The sequence below is a fragment of the Microtus oregoni genome, unplaced genomic scaffold (assembly GCF_018167655.1).
Source record: "Microtus oregoni isolate MIOR12 unplaced genomic scaffold, Mior012 000012F_ref0000307, whole genome shotgun sequence".
In the NCBI taxonomy this organism is placed as follows: domain Eukaryota; kingdom Metazoa; phylum Chordata; class Mammalia; order Rodentia; family Cricetidae; genus Microtus; species Microtus oregoni.
In genome coordinates, this window is record NW_024543071.1 from 26,320,945 (window position 1) to 26,338,425 (window position 17,481).

The 17,481-nt window shown below is 43.2% G+C and overlaps 1 protein-coding gene across 1 annotated transcript in view; it reads left to right on the forward strand.

Moving 5' to 3' along the window:
- Nucleotides 1–516: 516 nt before the first annotated feature.
- The window catches only part of Lipa (lipase A, lysosomal acid type), a 32,365-nt gene continuing 15,400 nt past the window's right edge, over nt 517–17,481 (forward strand). Inside the window, exons 1-5 of the mRNA XM_041662049.1 lie at nt 517–649; nt 3,071–3,307; nt 4,510–4,627; nt 15,230–15,428; nt 16,248–16,357. Of these exons, the coding sequence (XP_041517983.1) occupies nt 3,164–3,307; nt 4,510–4,627; nt 15,230–15,428; nt 16,248–16,357 (571 nt within the window). The 5' untranslated portion in view covers nt 517–649; nt 3,071–3,163. The remainder of the gene's footprint in view (nt 650–3,070; nt 3,308–4,509; nt 4,628–15,229; nt 15,429–16,247; nt 16,358–17,481) is intronic.

Here is a 17,481-nt window from a genome sequence, read left to right on the forward strand (position 1 = left end):
GTGGTCTCACCACGCGACAGTTATAACATCAAAATACCAACCCGTCATGAAAACTGGATGCTGCTGAACGGATCCTGCGGTAACACGTATTCAGTCAAGATTTCTTTATGTAAAAATAAGTACACCTGTTTCTAGTATACAAATTTGTTTCCAAATGGTAAAATTATGCATATATAATTATATATAGAGATATAAATATGTCTATACATTAACCAAATAACTGTTTTAAAATAAATTTCTTTGTGATTTATCATCAAAACATGATTGATTTATGTACCTATTTTGTATACCTATCTAGTAGAGGTTGAAAGATAATCTCTGAAATGAAAAGGGGTTCCGAGAGGGAAAAGTTTAGGAGCCCTGTTAAGTGGTTTGTGAACGGGGTACCCTCCAGCTCTGGAGCGGGAGGAAGCTCTGACGTGATGGCTTGGAGCAGGGCCAGGCTGGGCTGGGCCTTGGGGTAGACAGAAGACGCATGCTCCTTTGAGTCTGCAATGGCTAGGCAGACGGCCAGGAGGGGTGGAGTCACCAGGGCACTTCCCGGCAGCTTCGGCCCTCCCACCAGGTCTACACAGGCTGCAGGCTGGCCAGTCTGCCTGGGCTGTAGTGGGCTCAGCGCCTGGAGACAGAGGTTGGAAGATCGCTCTGGGTGAGTGATGGCCTCTGGTCTGGCCCGGTGCAGGGGGCTCGGGAGCTGGTGTCCTGCGGGTCTCTAGGACAGATAGGGGAGGTTCCATCATGGTCTCTGGCCCCCCAGTTGCTCTGCTGCCGGGCGCGTTTTACCTCTGGTATCTGCAGGGACTTTGAGGGTGGTGATGCCTTTGGTCTTTTCAAGAAGCAATCTCTCCTTCCCTGAGAGCCCTTCCGCTTCTTGGTCAGGGGCGACCGCGGATCAGGGAACCTGCCCGGAGTTCCTGATCTTGGGAACAGATAGAATGCCTGCTTCTCAGACTTCTTCATCCATTCCTCCCGTTATCTCTCCTAGGAAGTGTTAGCCAAACACAGGTTCAGCAGCAATCTTGGGCGTGAGTCCTGGTTAAAACCTCAGTATAATTAGCTAACTCTTTGCTTACAGTATTTGACTGGTGTTTTCATGATGGACTTACTAGTACTGTTGAGTTGGTAGGAGTAGACTGTAGGAGGCCCTGTTTGCAGGTTGGGCATTGCCAATAGCTTGGTTGTTATTGGAAAACTATATTGGGCCTTTATTTTCTGTTGTCACTGAATTGCAGAGTTGCCCCAACCCATTTTTCAAAAGCAACACCTGTATGTTTAGTTTGTGCAGGACTTGGCAGAATCCTGGAGATTCAAAGTTGAATTAGATTTCAGCTCTGCCTTTCCCCCTTTCTGGGGTGAAGGGAAGGCAGACAGATAATGAATTGGATTATTACAGAGCCATAAATAGTGTAATAAAGGCGTTCTAAGAGCCTAGAATATCACACCAAACCCAGCTCAGAGCCTTATGAGAATTTCTTCTATGAGAATTTCTTGTCAAGTTTATTGAGCCACAGTGTTGTGAGGAAGGAAAATCTAAAAAGTCTAATGGACGATCTTCAGCTTCCTTCTGGAGTGAGTGCCCTTTGCCCCAGACTGCATTCTGTAAAGCCAGCTGCTTATTTTAAGCTATGCTAAGAACCTTTAGTTTTTTTCACACCCTCCCCTTTCAGTTTTTTTTTTCTTTTTTAGGGGGGGTTCTCTAGTGCTGAAGGACCCATGGGACAGTGTCCTTAAGAAGATAAAAGGCTGTCCTATGTAAAGCCACACTGGTAACTAAAAGCAGTAGGCTCGCTTGGCCAGCACAAACACAAACTAATGTCCTTTTATGTCCTGAATGCTGAGATTCACCGATGCTTGGAGAAATTAACTTCAGGAGAGGTTGTATCTACTGAAGGGAGTCAGATCTCCTTTGCAATCTTCTTTGAACCAATTTCCAGAAATGTGGAATACTTGATTTAAGAGAGTCTTTATTTATTATTTTCAAACAACAGTACTGAGGTATTAGCATAAACCGGCAGGACCCAGTTTTAACATGTGCAAATACCTGTGAACTTAGTATATTCAATAGTACAAAGGTAGGCACCACCCCCAAGAGCCGGATGCTGATCTTTGGGGATTGTTGGCCTCCTGCCGGTTCCTCTCAGACACTGATCTGCTTTCTGACAGTATAGACTAGTTACATTTTCTTCAGAAATTGTTGCATTGGAACAATAACTTCCCTCTCACCTCTTCCCATCCCTTGACTTCTTTGATAGAGCATAATTACTTTGAGATCTGTCCATATTGTATGTTCATTGCTGAATTATGTATCTCTCTCTCTCTCTCTTTCTCTCTCTCTATATATATTATATGTATAATGTAATTTGTTTATCCATTCACTCATTTGCTTTGGCTCTCTACCCCCACTCTGCCCCCACCACTCCAGCTTTGTGCATTCATCTTTTAAAATGATTACATGCATTTTTTCTATTTATTTATTTATTAAAGATTTCTGCCTCCTCCCCGCCACCGCCTCCCATTTCCCTCCCCCTCCTCCAATCAAGTCCCCCTCCCTCGTCAGCCCGAAGACTGCATGCATTTTTAAAAGCCTGGATTATAGTCCGAGCATTTCTTCAGCCTTAGTCTGGATGTTGTTAGAGACTTGTGCCACTGGACTCTTAATGTCCCCAGCTTTTTGCTACACTGTAATTTTGAGTCATCATTGGGGTGATCTTGCTTGGTGACTGGAGAGTTTCTCTTTTCTTTCTTTTCATTTTTGTTCACTTGAGGGACAGTTTTGAAACCCAACATAGAGTTTTGGGAAAGAGAAAAACTGCAGACAGTGGCAGGTAAGAACTAATGTGGGCTGAACTTGAAAATATGTTTAAATCCCAAGCAGAGGGGATTTCTGTGGCTCTTCCCTTTTCTTATCCTGTCTAAGATCCCCTCCATGTCACTTCTCTAGGAATAGTTTGTTTAACTTTGAGAGGAAGTGGTAAGTGGGTGTGCGTGGCAACATGAGTTAAACTCGGGGTGAGGTGTGATGGTTCTGGAGGCTTCTTAGTAAAAACAAATCCATGTTTTCTCCTTCCAGACACAGTTCGAGCCGTTTGTTTCAGATCTGTCTTCCCTGTGAAATTCTATCCACACTTGGTTCAAGATTTTTAAAGAGAGCTTTGCTCTGTCAATGCGTGTTCATTCAGCCGGCTGCTTTAAAGGGAAGAAGATGCAGCCCTTAGGCATGGTGGCCTATGTCATCCTTGTAATCCTGCTTTTTGGGGGACCCATGGGGTCCGTCTCAGCTATGGACCCCGAGGCAAATATGAATGTGGTGAGTTTCTAAAAGTTACATACTTTTAAAATGCAACAGTGCTGAGTGTTAATTTCTTAAATAGAGCTATATGAACTGTAGGAAGCCAGAATTCCAATCTCTTTATGGCTCATTATGATTTTCACTTTCCTGAACTGCAGATGTCATTTTCCCACTAGGACTTTCCCCACCAGCTACCGCTGACACAACAGCTCCATTAGACTGCTGGACACAATACAGGGCTTACTCTAAATAACGTGGTTTAGTCATTTCATTTTTAAATCGTTTTAAACATTCTTTAAAACTGAGAAAACTGTGTAAGCCCTTTAGAAGAATGCCTTTGCCAAGTGCTGAACTTGGGCTGAGATTGAGACTGTCTAGGGAACATAGCACAATACAGCTGTGAAAATATTAGATGTTAATATTAAAATTAGTAATCTTCAGTAAACAGTGAAACTGGGAAAAGTATGCATAAAAACACAATAGCAAGAAAATATATGTTATTAAAGAAATGGAAGCTTTCAAACAGGCACTGGTTCGACCCAGCTGAAGAATCTGGTGATTGCAGAGACAGAGTAATTCCCAGGAGACAAGATAGAATGGGATGATACAGGACAAGGTTAAGCTTTCTTTTGGCACCTACCCTCAACAGTTCCTTTCTAAGAAAATAATGAAATTAAAGTCTTTCAGGTATTTGTGGCAGAGAGGATAATGAACACTTCAGTCTTCCAAGTAACTGGTTTATGCTTTCCCACCAAGCAACACTTTCCATGGAAAAGGAGAAGTGAGTTTGAGGACAGCTTCCCGTCTTTCAGCTTTTCTTTAGCCTCACCTTGACGTTCTAACGAATTGCTTCTGGCTCCAGGGATGAAAATGAATTTTCTTTTATTCGTATTGCTTAGGCCAGGAATTGGATGAAGCATGAAAAATGCTTACAAAACAAGTGTTTATTTGTACCTGGTAGGCACGCTAGAAGCAATAAGGCCCCAAATTTGACACAGTTGGTATAGAACATGCTACAATAATGAGATACCTGTGAGTCTAGAAGATTGGATCCTGGGATGGGATCTTGGCTACTAGATCGAGCAGACCCAGGTAGCAATGATTTCCTTTAAAAAGCTAAAAACAAATGGCATTGCGTTTGTCTTCTCCTGTGTCTGTTATTTCTGAAGACTGAAGAACAGAGTCCAGCATAGACTGTCCGTTGTCCTTTCTCTCCTCAGACTGAAATCATCACGTACTGGGGCTACCCGAGTGAGGAGCACGTGGTCCAGACAGAGGACGGGTATGTTCTGAGTCTTCACCGAATCCCTCATGGGCGGAGCAACCATTCTGACAGAGGTATGGAGTTCTCTATGGCAAGATGTAAGAGCTTTTGGAAATCACCACATTGTCTGAGTTGGTGACCGAATTCAGGCTTCATTTGATAATGTTGCTACAGGACAGACTGGAAGCCAAATTACCAGCTAAGCCAGGCTGGCTTGCCTAATTTCATAGTTTGTACTGGATTCAAAGGTCAGATTCCATGCAGAGTGTCAAAATTCTACTTCCATTGTTTCTCAAGGCACCATTTATCTAGTGAACTTTTCTGTGCATTAAAAAGATGCATTTTGCAATTTTAAAATTACTGAATTTGTTGAAAAGGTAATATATTCAAATTCTGTAATATATTCAAGTAACATATATATAATATACAAATAATATATGCGAAAATAAAAAATATACAGTAAATCCTTCTTTTTCTATCTTACTTTCTGTTTTTTAAAGCGTTCTTATATAATATCTTCATTTAAAATCTTTGTACCTTCCAGACATTCACTAGAAACCAGTATCGATTGTTTTTATGTTGCCACCTTTTAAATTCAAAAGTTGTTATAAAGGGCATAGTATTTTATTATTTATTCAAAAGTTGTTATAAAGGGCACAGTGTTTGGTTATTTATTGATTTATTTGCTGTCAGCAGGCTCACAAAAGCTGGATTTATTTACCATCACAGAAATCTTCACAATAATTCATAGAACCCTTACCTGAAGATAAGGGTATTCCATTGTATGTTTTTTTTTTTATATTTATTTATTATGTATACAATATTCTGTCTGTGTGTGTATGCCTGCTGGCCAGAAGAGGGCACCAGACCTCATTACAGATGGTTGTGAGCCACCATGTGGTTGCTGGGAATTGAACTCAGGACCTTTGGAAGAGCAGGCAATGCTCTTAACCTCTGAGCCATCTCTCCAGCCCTCCATTGTATGTTTGTATCCTGATTTGCTTAACAAGTGTTTAAGTTAACATTAGCTTAACAAGTGTTCTGTTAATGAACATTTGGGCTAATTTGAATTTTCACCTAATAAATATTGCTGCTGAAAATAACAAAACAAAACAAAACAACAAACCAAGCATATATATTGTGTAAGTTTATTTAGAAGGTAAATTTTTTTACCAGAGAACTTTGAAGTCAGAAGATATGTGAATTGTGTTTTTGACAGGCTTTGGGGAAATTGCTCTCGATGGATGCGTGTATTGACTGAATTTTGTTAGGAGGATATAAAAGTTCTTATAGATTTGCTTTAAACATATGGACCTTGGCATATATTTATATCTTTCTTTGATCAATTTACAACAGAAGCAAAACTGTGGTCACGACGTAGATGATGGCATTTCTAGACAAACTACCTGAAAGTGGTAACAGCCATCAAGATAATAGTCTGCCATCAGTCATCTCTTGAGATATAGCCTTGGAAAAATAAGGTCTGGGCTAAGGTCATTGGCTGGCTGTCCCTCCTGTTAGGGCTTTTACCAGACAGAGAATATTCTTAGCCTCACATACTTCTCAAGGGATTCTTCAGGGCAGATAACAAATCCTGGTCGAATGTGAGCGTTGCATCAACATCTGCCTTCCGCTTCTCCTGGGTCACATGCTATACCTATTGTCTTTCCCCTCAGGCTCTGCCTATCACAAGACACTAAGTAATGCTCATGTGGCTATGGGGGTGATTATGCTTTAGTGTTTTATAGCTCTATACTATCGTATTTCCCTCGTGAATCTTTTGCAGAATGAATGATGAATGCATTAATCTGTGTTGACTGCTCGCAAACACATAAAGTATATATTTTATGCAAGAGCGAGCATGGAATTTTCGTGAGCATCTTTCCTTCCCTTGTTTTTGTGCCCGTACACAGGTTTTAGACGTCATCTAAAGGCAAATAAGTATGGATATTATTTCCAAGAAAGTACTTAGTCAGTTAGTAATTACTAATATGAGCCATTGTTCAGAGGTCCTAGGTCAAACCATGCCGAGAGAATGTACCACCTCTGTTTCTCCATTCACTCCCACTTCTGTCTCCACGCTGCTCTCCACTGTAATTAAAGCACACCGGGCTCTGGCCTTGTGCACACATCACACTGCATCAGGTGGAGATGCTTCCTGTGAAGGAAGGTGTTCCCTCAAATAAAGAGACTGCAGTCCTTGGCTGGTCCCTTGCAGGCTGGGAGAGTGGATACTCTTGTCTTCAGAATTCGGACCACAGACTGAGAATGTTCTCGGCCAAATCTGGCTTTAGCTTTAGGTTCCCATCTTCCTTCACAGTTCGGAGGAGCCCCCACCCTCCCCTGGGGAGGTCAGTGATATGAGTATTTACCAGTGAGCCTCAGAGGGGGTTTTCCGAGTTCTGTGACTCGGTTCTCTAAAGGGGTCGTTATTTTCCCAAGAACTGTATAGATACTTTCCCTATGGTTTGCTCTCTGTAGTCCAAGCCCCAGTAGGACAGCAGCTCTTTCTTATGTCTATTGAGGACCAGTGTGCTGGCAGGGATGTTAATCTGCCATGTTGAAAGTCAAAAAAGAGGAAGAGAATACACAGTCCCCCAAATGGCACCAATCTCGTGAATGCCACTTCCCTTCTGACGTACTATCAATAGCACCAATGTCCTTCCAATGACCTAGACATGAAATTGCAAAGTCATTTTCGTTTTGTTTGGCAGGCTGGGGGTTGAGCCCAAGTCCTCCTGCATACTAGGCAAGTGCCACTGCCAAACTATATCCACAGCCCGTAGAGAATCGTTCTTGATGCATGGTTTCTAGATCACCCACAAAATTTCCCTTGTTAATTCCTTTCTCCCTTGTTTTGACCATACCTCATTGAATGGCCCGTGCTGCCATTCAGATAGGCACCTGAGACAGGGCAGAAACTGAGAGAATCTTGAATAACTCACCTTTTTGAGGAGAGGGGGTGGGGTCCCCATGTACCAGAGAAAAAGAATCTCAAAGCAGGAATATGGAAATACAATATTATGTTTTGTGAAATTATTGCTTTTAACATATGGAAAGTAATTTCATATATATAGCCTTATTATTTACAGTTAATTATAAGATGCATTAAAAATATTTGTTTATTGAGGTGACATTCTTGGGGAGCACTCCTTTACAGATAAGTGACGAGTGGGCTCTGTAGACAGTATGAATAGCTTCACTGGGGTGTCAGGTTCTGTGTGAACACAGGGTTCTGCCCGTGTCCGACTGTCAGCTCTGCTGTCTGCTGCCTCCTGTGCCAACCTCTATGTCTTCCTCTGTCCTATGTAGGGTCTGTAGATGAAGTTTCTTAAAGCCCCACTAGTGTGTGATGTTGTGAGGCAGCAGTCTTTATGAATCCAGTAGATGAAGATACACTTGTCTGCACTTTTCACCCCATCCAGAGCAAGACTTTTGTATTTGTGGCTATTGGAGAGATGCCTGCAGTTTTCCATCTAAAGTACATTTATTTGATGTGTGCATACGTGTGTGCGTGCGTGCGTGTGCATATGTGTATGTCCTAGGGAATGCCAGAGGAGACATTGGCTAGTCTTCTGTCACTCCCTACCCTCGTCCTTTGAGACAAGGTCTCTCACTGAGCCTGGAGCTAACCTGGCAGCCAGCAAGTCCTAGCAATCCTCCTGTCTCCATCTCACATTCTGTTAGGTTTCATATGCAGGTGGTGAGGGATTTGAACTCAGATCCTCACAGTGTCACAGAAAGTACCCTTTCCCACGGAGCCATCTTCCCACTCTTAAGCAGCTGTTCTTATCAGCCGTTCAGCCACCACTCTGCTAAGTGCTTAAGGGAACTGAAATACAGAAATGAAATATCATACAGAGAAGTGGTTTTGTTTGTATCTGCTCAACCTTCATGCTGAGTGCTAATGCTCCAAGGCTCTCATTTCATGCTTGGACTAAGAATTTGAAAAGCTTGTACCTTTATAACATACTCCTGGCAGACTTCAAGATATCGAGATTTTTTTGTGTTCTTGAACTATACACTCATTTCCTGCTCAGGACAGCCAAGGCAAAGGGCACTCACTTGGGCATTTTGACTGCAGAGGCAGTGTTCCTTGAATTGACAGTGTGCCCTTATTAATAAGTATTGAGCAAGCTGATCCCATGATAAGCATAATATAAACTTTATTTAGCTACAACAAGGAATTACTACTTGTGCCAGCATTAGAAATAAAATAAACAAGGTAGATATTTTCACTAAGTACCTAACTGAGAAACCAGCAAGTTTTTAAAGAGAACCTTATTTGCAACTGAAACCTTATTTTGCATCTGCTGGCCTGGTTCGCAAGGGGCGTCCTGGGCCCTGAAGACCTGGAGACTACAGGCGACATTCAGAAGCAGGTTTCTCAACTGTGGCCTGGGCACGGTCTCCCCAGGGGTTGCTCCCCAAGCCAGTTGAGTCATAGGTGAAAGTTCACATTATGACTTGTGAGTTGTCTTCCACAGAAAAGCCTCCAGGCCTTGGTTTTTATTTGGTTATCTATGTTAGCATCCTGACCCATCCTAGGTTTTTCTTTCCTTAGAGAAACCGTTTTTTTGAAAGAAATCACTTGTGGGTTTCTGGCTTTATTTGATTTAATTAATTAATTAATTTTTAATGATCACAGTTTCAGTAGGCCTACATACTGCGCCATGGAGTTCCTTGTGCCAGAGGCACCGAGCACATGCAGGTTGAGCTGAGCGCGTGCCCAGGCTTGCTGAGCTCCTGCTCGGTGCATTGGATAGAAGATTGCACTTGGATCTTTGGAACTCAGCAACGTCATAGTGGTAGCTGCACGGTTTGCCGCCCATACCCTGGTTGAGGTTGGGGCAAAGAGGACATGTAGCGCAGGGGAGGAGCCTGTGCTGTTGCTCGCCTGCCCCCTCCTTTCCGCGCACGGCTCCCCTTCTTCTTGTCTAGATGCTGCTAAATACCGTGTATCTGGGAGATGTCCCCAGACACTCAGAAGAGCTCAGGCCCCTGGGGCTGTATCTTCTGTGTTTGTTTAACAGCAGCTGGATCAACAGTAGCTCACATGGATGATGCCATGTGTAAATACGGCCTTCCCCACGGGGCTAAGTGCAGTGGGAGCCCTGAACAGGCCGAAGTCTTCTATGACTCATTTACTTTGAGTATCCCTGAGTACTTCTTTAGCCCTTTGGGGACTGGGGCGAGCAAAGCACTGAGACTCTGAATGTTCCTTGTTCTACGTCACATTTGGGTCAAGGTTTCCCTTTCTTCCAGACTCAGAGGCAGACATGGACAAAATCTATGGGCTTACTGTGGAGGGGGGGGTGTCCAGCTAGAGGTTGTGTCACCTAGTGTGAGCACACTGAAAGTACCAGCCTCCAGTATACATGTGATGGTAACAGATTACTTAACCTCTCTGAGTTTGAGTTTCTTCATCTGCTATATGAGAAAAATAAATACTCAGCCCATTATTGTCATAAGGACTGTGAGGCACCTAACCCTGCACAGTGAGGCATCTAAGCCTGAACAGATTGATACCGAACCTTCTCTTTTTATCTTTCAAACATCACCATCATCTCCAATCCCTGCTTTCTTAGGATCCGGTCTTCTGTGGCAGGGAGTGTATCCTAAACTTGAGGGAGAGAAGGAAGTTTCCAGAAAGATGTCTAAGTTTATTTACTGTGGGCAGAAGACCCTTAAGATGCAAACAGTGGATAGAGCCACCCGGAAGTCAGGTGCATGTGCTATCATCTCTGTGTATACTTCCCTGCTGATGCTGCCTCTGTGAGCCCCTCTCCTTCCCTCCAGAGCAAAATCATCTCCCAACGTTCATCTACTGTGAGCTCATGTCATGATTATGTGCAGCTTCTCTGAGGATCTGGAAGGGCAGCGGAAGGCAAGAAGGCAGTTCAAGACAGGGATGGGATGATGGGCACCTTGATGTTGTGCGGTATAGATTTTATCTACCATATACTAATTGTGTGACCAGGGGACCTGGTCTTCTCTTCAAGATTCAGTCTGCAAAGAAGAATAATAGAAAGGGTGTCTCTCCATTCTGACTGTGTGGTGAGCTCTGTAACACAGTGTTCTATAGGGAGCATTTGGAGTACCTGTAGCTCTGTCTGCGCCTGTATCTAGTTAAGTCTCCACTTAAACTGTGGGTGATGAATTTCAGCATCCCCAGTGGATGCTTCTGAATTCTACAGATACTATGTTTGTTTGTTTGTTTTTTTTTAAATACAGCTATATCCATGATAAAGTTTAGTCAGTACGCTAGAGTTGGTAGGAAATTGGCAAGAGTTATAGTATACTAGAACAATGATCACAGTGTCTTATAATAAGATTGCTGGCATTGTTAGTTTGTGCTATGAGCTATTATTAAGGAAGTCTTAAACATTACTACAGCCAGACTGTTTCAGTAGATCTGCAGTTGGAACAGCTACATGCGAAGTGGTTGCTGGGTGGGCCGTGTACACAATGTGGACAGGGTGGTTCACGTTGTGGGTGGGTGGGAGTCAGCACCTTCAACAACAGGAAAGTGTTGCCATTTCACGTGATCTCTGCTCCAGGCCTAGCAGTGAGGGATGTGGGTCCCATTGCTGCTCCAGGGGTGTGAGAACAGCACTGGTGTTAGAGATGGGACCCGGTGATGCAGGGTCTTTTGTTTGCTCAGGCAGTGCAGGTGGCTGCCTTTCCTGCCGAGCGACTTTGCAATGTGAGTCCAATGGCCGGGACACTGACAAAGGCCACATCGCTTTCTAATTGCTTCCTTTGGACAAGCTAAGTGCCTCCTGTCACACATGAATCATCAGATAAATCATGAGGACTCTGGGTTAGCCTGTTTCACAAATGAGGAAAGAAAGGTTATGGGGGTTAAGTAATTTTCCTTGATAAAACAGCTGGATGACTAAAGACAAGCTTCCTATGCCTTGTTCCCTCCCACTCAGCCCTCCTTGTTAGCCCTTGGGGTGCAGTGTTGTCCCTGATAAAGCCACTTACTTATCAGAGTCTGTTGTTCATTCTCTCATTCTGTACATTGGCCCTAAGCCCCACCCCAGTTCTTCCTCCAGAGAGGCCTCTTCCTTTGCCCTGGGCCTCTTTACTCTCTCACCTTCTGACCTGGGCTAATGAAGGAAAGGACAGCCTCAGACTTCTGAGCCTTGAGTTGGGAGTTGTAAATCTCTGTCTTGTATAAATTAGCCATTCTTAGGTATTTTGTCACGACAGACTAGGGACAGCAACCACATGGTGGCTCACAACCATCTGTAGTGACGTCTGGTGCCCTCTTCTGGTCGGCAGACATACACACAGACAGAATATTGTATACATAATAAATAAATAAATATAAAAAAAACCTAGAGTATTTTAACTATTATGTTTTTAAGGCCAATTCTTCACACTAGAATTAGATGATAAAATTTTACTTAGTAACCCCTATTTTGGGTAACTGAAAACCCAGTTGTTGTTTCTCATTTGTGTGGAACTGAAGAGCAAGCCTGGGACTTCACACACGCTAGGCTTTGCTGTACCAGAGGGCTATCAGTTCCCAATTCTCTCTTACTAATAATTGAGAAGGAGGCCCCAAGGATTCCCCCCCTGGAAGCTTGGGGAGGAGTATCTATGTCTTATGTTTTTTTCCTGGGCATTTTAGGCAACTCGTTCTTTCTTGGCCCAGCTTGCTCAATCAAGTGTCTGGCCATAACTCCCTTTTAGTAGGTTTGAATATAGCTCTGGTGGGCTGAGAGCCAAATGAGCTTCAAAAACAAGGCCTTTGAGGTCAGGCTCTTTGTGTGGAGTTCCTCATTTTCCAGATCAGGACCGGAGCCAGTGCTGGGTCTGTTTCATAATCCGTCAGGATTGTTTCAACATACAGCAAGTTTTGGCATAGGATGCTTGGCTTGCCGTGAGTTAGCCAGAGACAGAGCTAACATTTCTGTGTGTACCTCTTCTCTACTTTGGTTTGGCATAGGATGCTTGGCTTGCCGTGAGTTAGCCAGAGACAGAGCTAACATTTCTGTGTGTACCTCTTCTCTACTTTGGTTTGGCATAGGATGCTTGGCTTGCCGTGAGTTAGCCAGAGACAAAGCTAACATTTCTGTGTGTACCTCTTCTCTACTTCAGTTTCTGAAATTACTTTTCCTTTCGATCACTGGCTAAAAGCAAAAGCTTTGAAGTGAGATAGACCTGGACCTCAGTGTTGGCACAGTGCTGACTAAGTGTTCTAGGGACAGTTGTTTTCTCCACATGTAGGTCACCTTATCCTTAATATGGATGTAAAAATGTAAGCCGTATATAACATGATGCCTTGACTATAATTGGTACCTGTTTCAACAGTTTAATGCGATGAGCCATCCAGACTGTAGAAGCTTGCTTGGGTTATTATGTGTGTAGAGTTGCCCACAAAGCTCTTAGGCTGAGGTCTATCACAGTGATGGTTGTGCTAACCCTTGGACATTGAGTTTGTCTGCAGCAGAGGTCCCACTTGACTGGCTGCTGAGCTCCTGTGAACTGGGTGGGCTATGTGGCCAGTTCTAGGAGATGTAAGCTGAAGGGTGGCTCTAGCTTTATACTCCCCCGTGTAGCACCATGGACATGGGTACATATCACATTCAAGGTCTCTCTTACTGTTTTGTTTAGAATCTGCTTTTGTAGAAAGATACACAATCCTGTTATGGGGGGGAGGTGTATGCTTTTCCCAAGCTAGCAAGGAACTTAAGATGTCAGGCTGCGGAAGACCTGGCAGTTCCTGGGCTAGGCAAAGAATTCTACCGTTTAAAGTTAATTCCTTGAGGTGGGTCCCATTGTGCTGGGGTCTTAACCTTCCCTAGGAACTGCAAGGCCCACCTCACCCTGGCAGTCTAAGATCCCTCACTGGCCCTGGCTATCAGTAATAAGATTCAGTCAATCTAGTGAGACTTCATGACTAGTGAAAGCGGGGTTCTGTGTCACGCTGACATGCTCAACTTTGGCCTCCTTGCGCTTGATTTTATTACTTCCTTAGATCTCAGCTGGTTCCCCCTTAGACCTCAGCTGGTTCCCCATGACTTTTTGGAGCGAAGTGATTTCCCATGCAGACTCGTGTCTTGGGAGGCAGGAGGAATCGCCCACACACCAAATCTTCCTCTTGTGAACCACAGTCATTGGCAGGCCTGGCTTCACCCAAGGCAGCATTACAGTGTACAACCATGGGGCTTCTGTCCCAGCCTGCTTGGTGGTAGCTGTTTAGGTGACCAGGATGACTATTTTGCCTGTTCTTCACTATGAAATGATGCTTCAGCTTTTTTGGATTAGCTCTCAGATGCAGGAAATTCTGTAATTGTTGTCACTCTGGTTATCATTTCAAACTCCTAATGATTATTTTTCATATTTCCCAAGAGGAATCCAAGGCTTCATTGAAGGCAGGAAAGGCACATCTAGCCCAGTACCTTGAAGGGAGCTCCTTTGCAATAAATTCGATCTTGCTGATGTAGCCTAAAGTGCCGTTAGGAAGCAAAGAAGCTAATGGACCCGGGGTTGGCCCGCTTTCTTTTCCATCTTTCTCCAAGGTGTTTTCCTTTGCTTTTGCTTTTGCTCCCTGCTGTGTCTGAAGTGCTAAGAAGGCCTGGTCACACTGCTGGTGCTGCATAGGGGTTTGCTTGATGAGTTACTGCATCAAGTGTCAGCCCTGTAAGTTTCTGGAGGTCAGGTTGTCTCGGGGTGGGGAGGATGGGTTGTACTTCCGAGTCTTTGTTTTTCTTGCAGTTTAACTGTCTCAGGAAGAGGTGAATCGATGATAAGTTTGTATACACGTTTTGGATTCATGTGTATATATTTTTATTTACCATTTTTGAGGATTTAGTGCAGAAACATGTACACGTTTATGATACCTTCCCTTCCCCCATCCCCACAGTTCCTCTGTTTTCCCCTTTCAGATTCCCATCTCAAATTCATGTCTTCTTCTTCTGTACGACTTTGTTCTGCAATTATAAATTTTTAAAATTAGACTTTGCTTTTTTAAATAACGGACTTAGAATCACTTCAAAATTAAGCAGATGCAGGGTTGAGAAACCAAGGCTTCCATATTTTGGCAGTGAATAAATGTGCTATAGACATCAATAGATAGAGATTTCCCATATGCCTCTGCTCCTGTACGTGCACGGCCTCATCCTTTATGAGCACCCTACGTTGTGCACATTGACACACCCCTGTCATTTTCCATCTATACTTAGTTCTGTTCAAATGTTAGAAATGTTGAGCAAAGCTGCCTCCCTGGGCACTCATGCGTGTCTCTGCCATCTCATTGCTGTTATCTCTGTTTAGGGTTCAGCCATTGTTGCTGGTGTATAGAGGCCTCTTGTTGTGTGTAACATTTTCCTCCCAGTTTATTTTGTTTGGAATCATTGGGAGCAAATTATAGCAACATTTCGCAAGTTCCCCCAAATAAATTAAATTTTATTTTGATGCTTAAGTCAGTGGTTTGTTACTAGACATGGGAAAAAACAAAACAAAACAAAACAAAAACCAAAACAAAAGGTGCAGCTTTGCTGCTTCCCTGTCAGTGCTGTTTAAAGGAAGCATGCCCCTTAGCTTCTAAATTTGTTTCTGTTGCTCCATTTGCTTTGGTTCCTCTCAACTGTTGACTGTTTAGCAGGACATCACATTTGCTAAGAAGATGAGAATAACACCTAAACATCAATGTTTTCCAGGTCCCAGATCAGTCGTATATCTTCAGCATGGCTTTCTGGCAGATTCGAGTAACTGGGTCACGAACATTGACAATAGCAGCCTGGGCTTCATCCTGGCAGATGCTGGGTTTGATGTGTGGATGGGGAACAGCAGGGGAAATACCTGGTCTCGGAAACACAAGACTCTCTCAGTTTCTCAGGATGAATTCTGGGCCTTCAGGTATATATCCCAGTCGATTTTGACTCAGGCCTGTATCTTTAGCATCCTTTAGGTAGACACATGGGGATTTAGCTGGAAGGCAGGTTCAGGAGTGACTCTGAGGTTGTATAAGCGTCTTTTGAACAGTTCTAAAACTTATCAGGAATTTAATAAGCAATGTGAAGGTAAATATATATAAATGATTGCATAAGTGATTAGACTCAGTTTGGAATTCTGAAGTTATTCTTAACATCCCTGGCATTGGGGAGGAGCTGGCAGGTTAAAAATCAGCCTCTCTCCTCATAACACACATACTCAGAGGTTCATTTGACTACTCTCTCATCTCTTTCTTACTCCTTGCTGAGTGACACTTGGCACAGCTATAAACTGTCTGTGTCTGTTTCCTTATCTATAAAATGGGGATAATAAAGTCCTATCTCATACACTCACTGGGGCCTAAAGTAACTTTGAAGAAGGAGTCTCTGCAGAGCCTGGAATATTCTAAGTACTTTCCAACCATTGGATTTTGCTGTCCTTCTCTCTCTCTCTCTCTCTCTCTCTCTCTCTCTCACACACACACACACACACAGACACATCTACCTACCTTGTTAAAGACTACAGCTTAGTGTACCAGGTATTATAGAAGGCTTTAAGAAGGAACTTTTACCAAAAAGGCATTTATTAGAGAATGCTTATTGTGACATTGTTTAGAACAATGGATACTCAAATAATTCTTTAGCCATGCTCAGTGTGTGCCGGTGTGCTTCAGGCCAAGTCACTATGCCGCTCTACTTTTGTGTGCTATTTCAATTGAACAGTCCTTTGTTTTTTAAATTGTAGTTTTGATGAGATGGCGAAATATGACCTACCTGCTTCAATTAACTACATTATAAATAAAACTGGTCAAGAACAAGTGTATTATCTGGGTCATTCTCAAGGCACCACCGTAGGTATGTATATGATAAAATGGGAAAAGGTGGTTGTCTCTGAAGGGAAGTGATGCTACGCAAAAATGTTGTTACTTCAAATACAGGTTTCTTTGTTTTTTAAATGTCCAGCAGAAATCATGAACAGAGCAGGGATTTTTCAGTAATAATCTACAGAAACTCAGAATTTACTGTACATCGTCAAGTATCTTAAAGTTGAAAGAATTGACGTAAGCTATATCTTGTTATGTGTTTTCTAATTTAAGCAGCATAGGGATATGAGAGGTTAGAAAAATGGGAAGTCTTCTAATGTCAGAAACTTCAGAGATTAATCCCATCACTCGGGAGGCAGAGGCAGGCGGATCTCTGAGTTGAGGCCAGTCTAGTGTACAGAGTGAGTTCCTGGACACCCAGGGCTACATAAGAAAAAAAAGCCCTGTCTTGAACCCCCCCCCCCCCCCCCCCCCCGCCGCACCTCCCCAAAAAAGAGAAACTTCAGAGACTCATTAAAGGAAAATATACTTTAAGTGTTTAGTGCCAGACTGGGGTGCAGCTCAAAGGAAAGTGCTTGTCTCATATCTTTGAACCCCAGGGTCTATCCCTTAGCACCACTGAAAATAAATAAATCAGTAACTAAAGAAATAATGGTAAGCGAAATATAAGTAACTGAGATGACAGTTTAGACTCAGGTTTGAAAAGCCATTTGCATTTTTAATTTATGTTGATTATAAAAGTAATATGTTTTCATGTGTTTGTGTATTTGTGTGTGAGAGAGTGTGTGTATGTATGTGTGTGCGTGTGTGAGAGAACGTGAGTGTGTGTGTCTGTGTGTGTGAGCGTGTGTATGTGTGTGAGCGTGTGTATGTGTGTGTGTGTGTGTGCGTGTGTCTGTGTGTGTGAGCGTGTGTCTGTGTATGTGTGTGTGAGTGTGTGTGTGTGAGCGTGTGTATGTGTCTGTGTGTGTGAGCGTGTGTCTGTGTGTGTGAGCGTGTGTATGTGTATGTGTGTGAGCGTGTGTCTGTGTGTGTGAGCGTGTGTATGTGTATGTGTGTGTGAGCGTGTGTCTGTGTGTGTGAGCATGTGTCTGTGTGTGAGCGTGTGTATGTGTCTGTGTGTGAGCGTGTGTATGTGTGTGTGAGCGTGTGTCT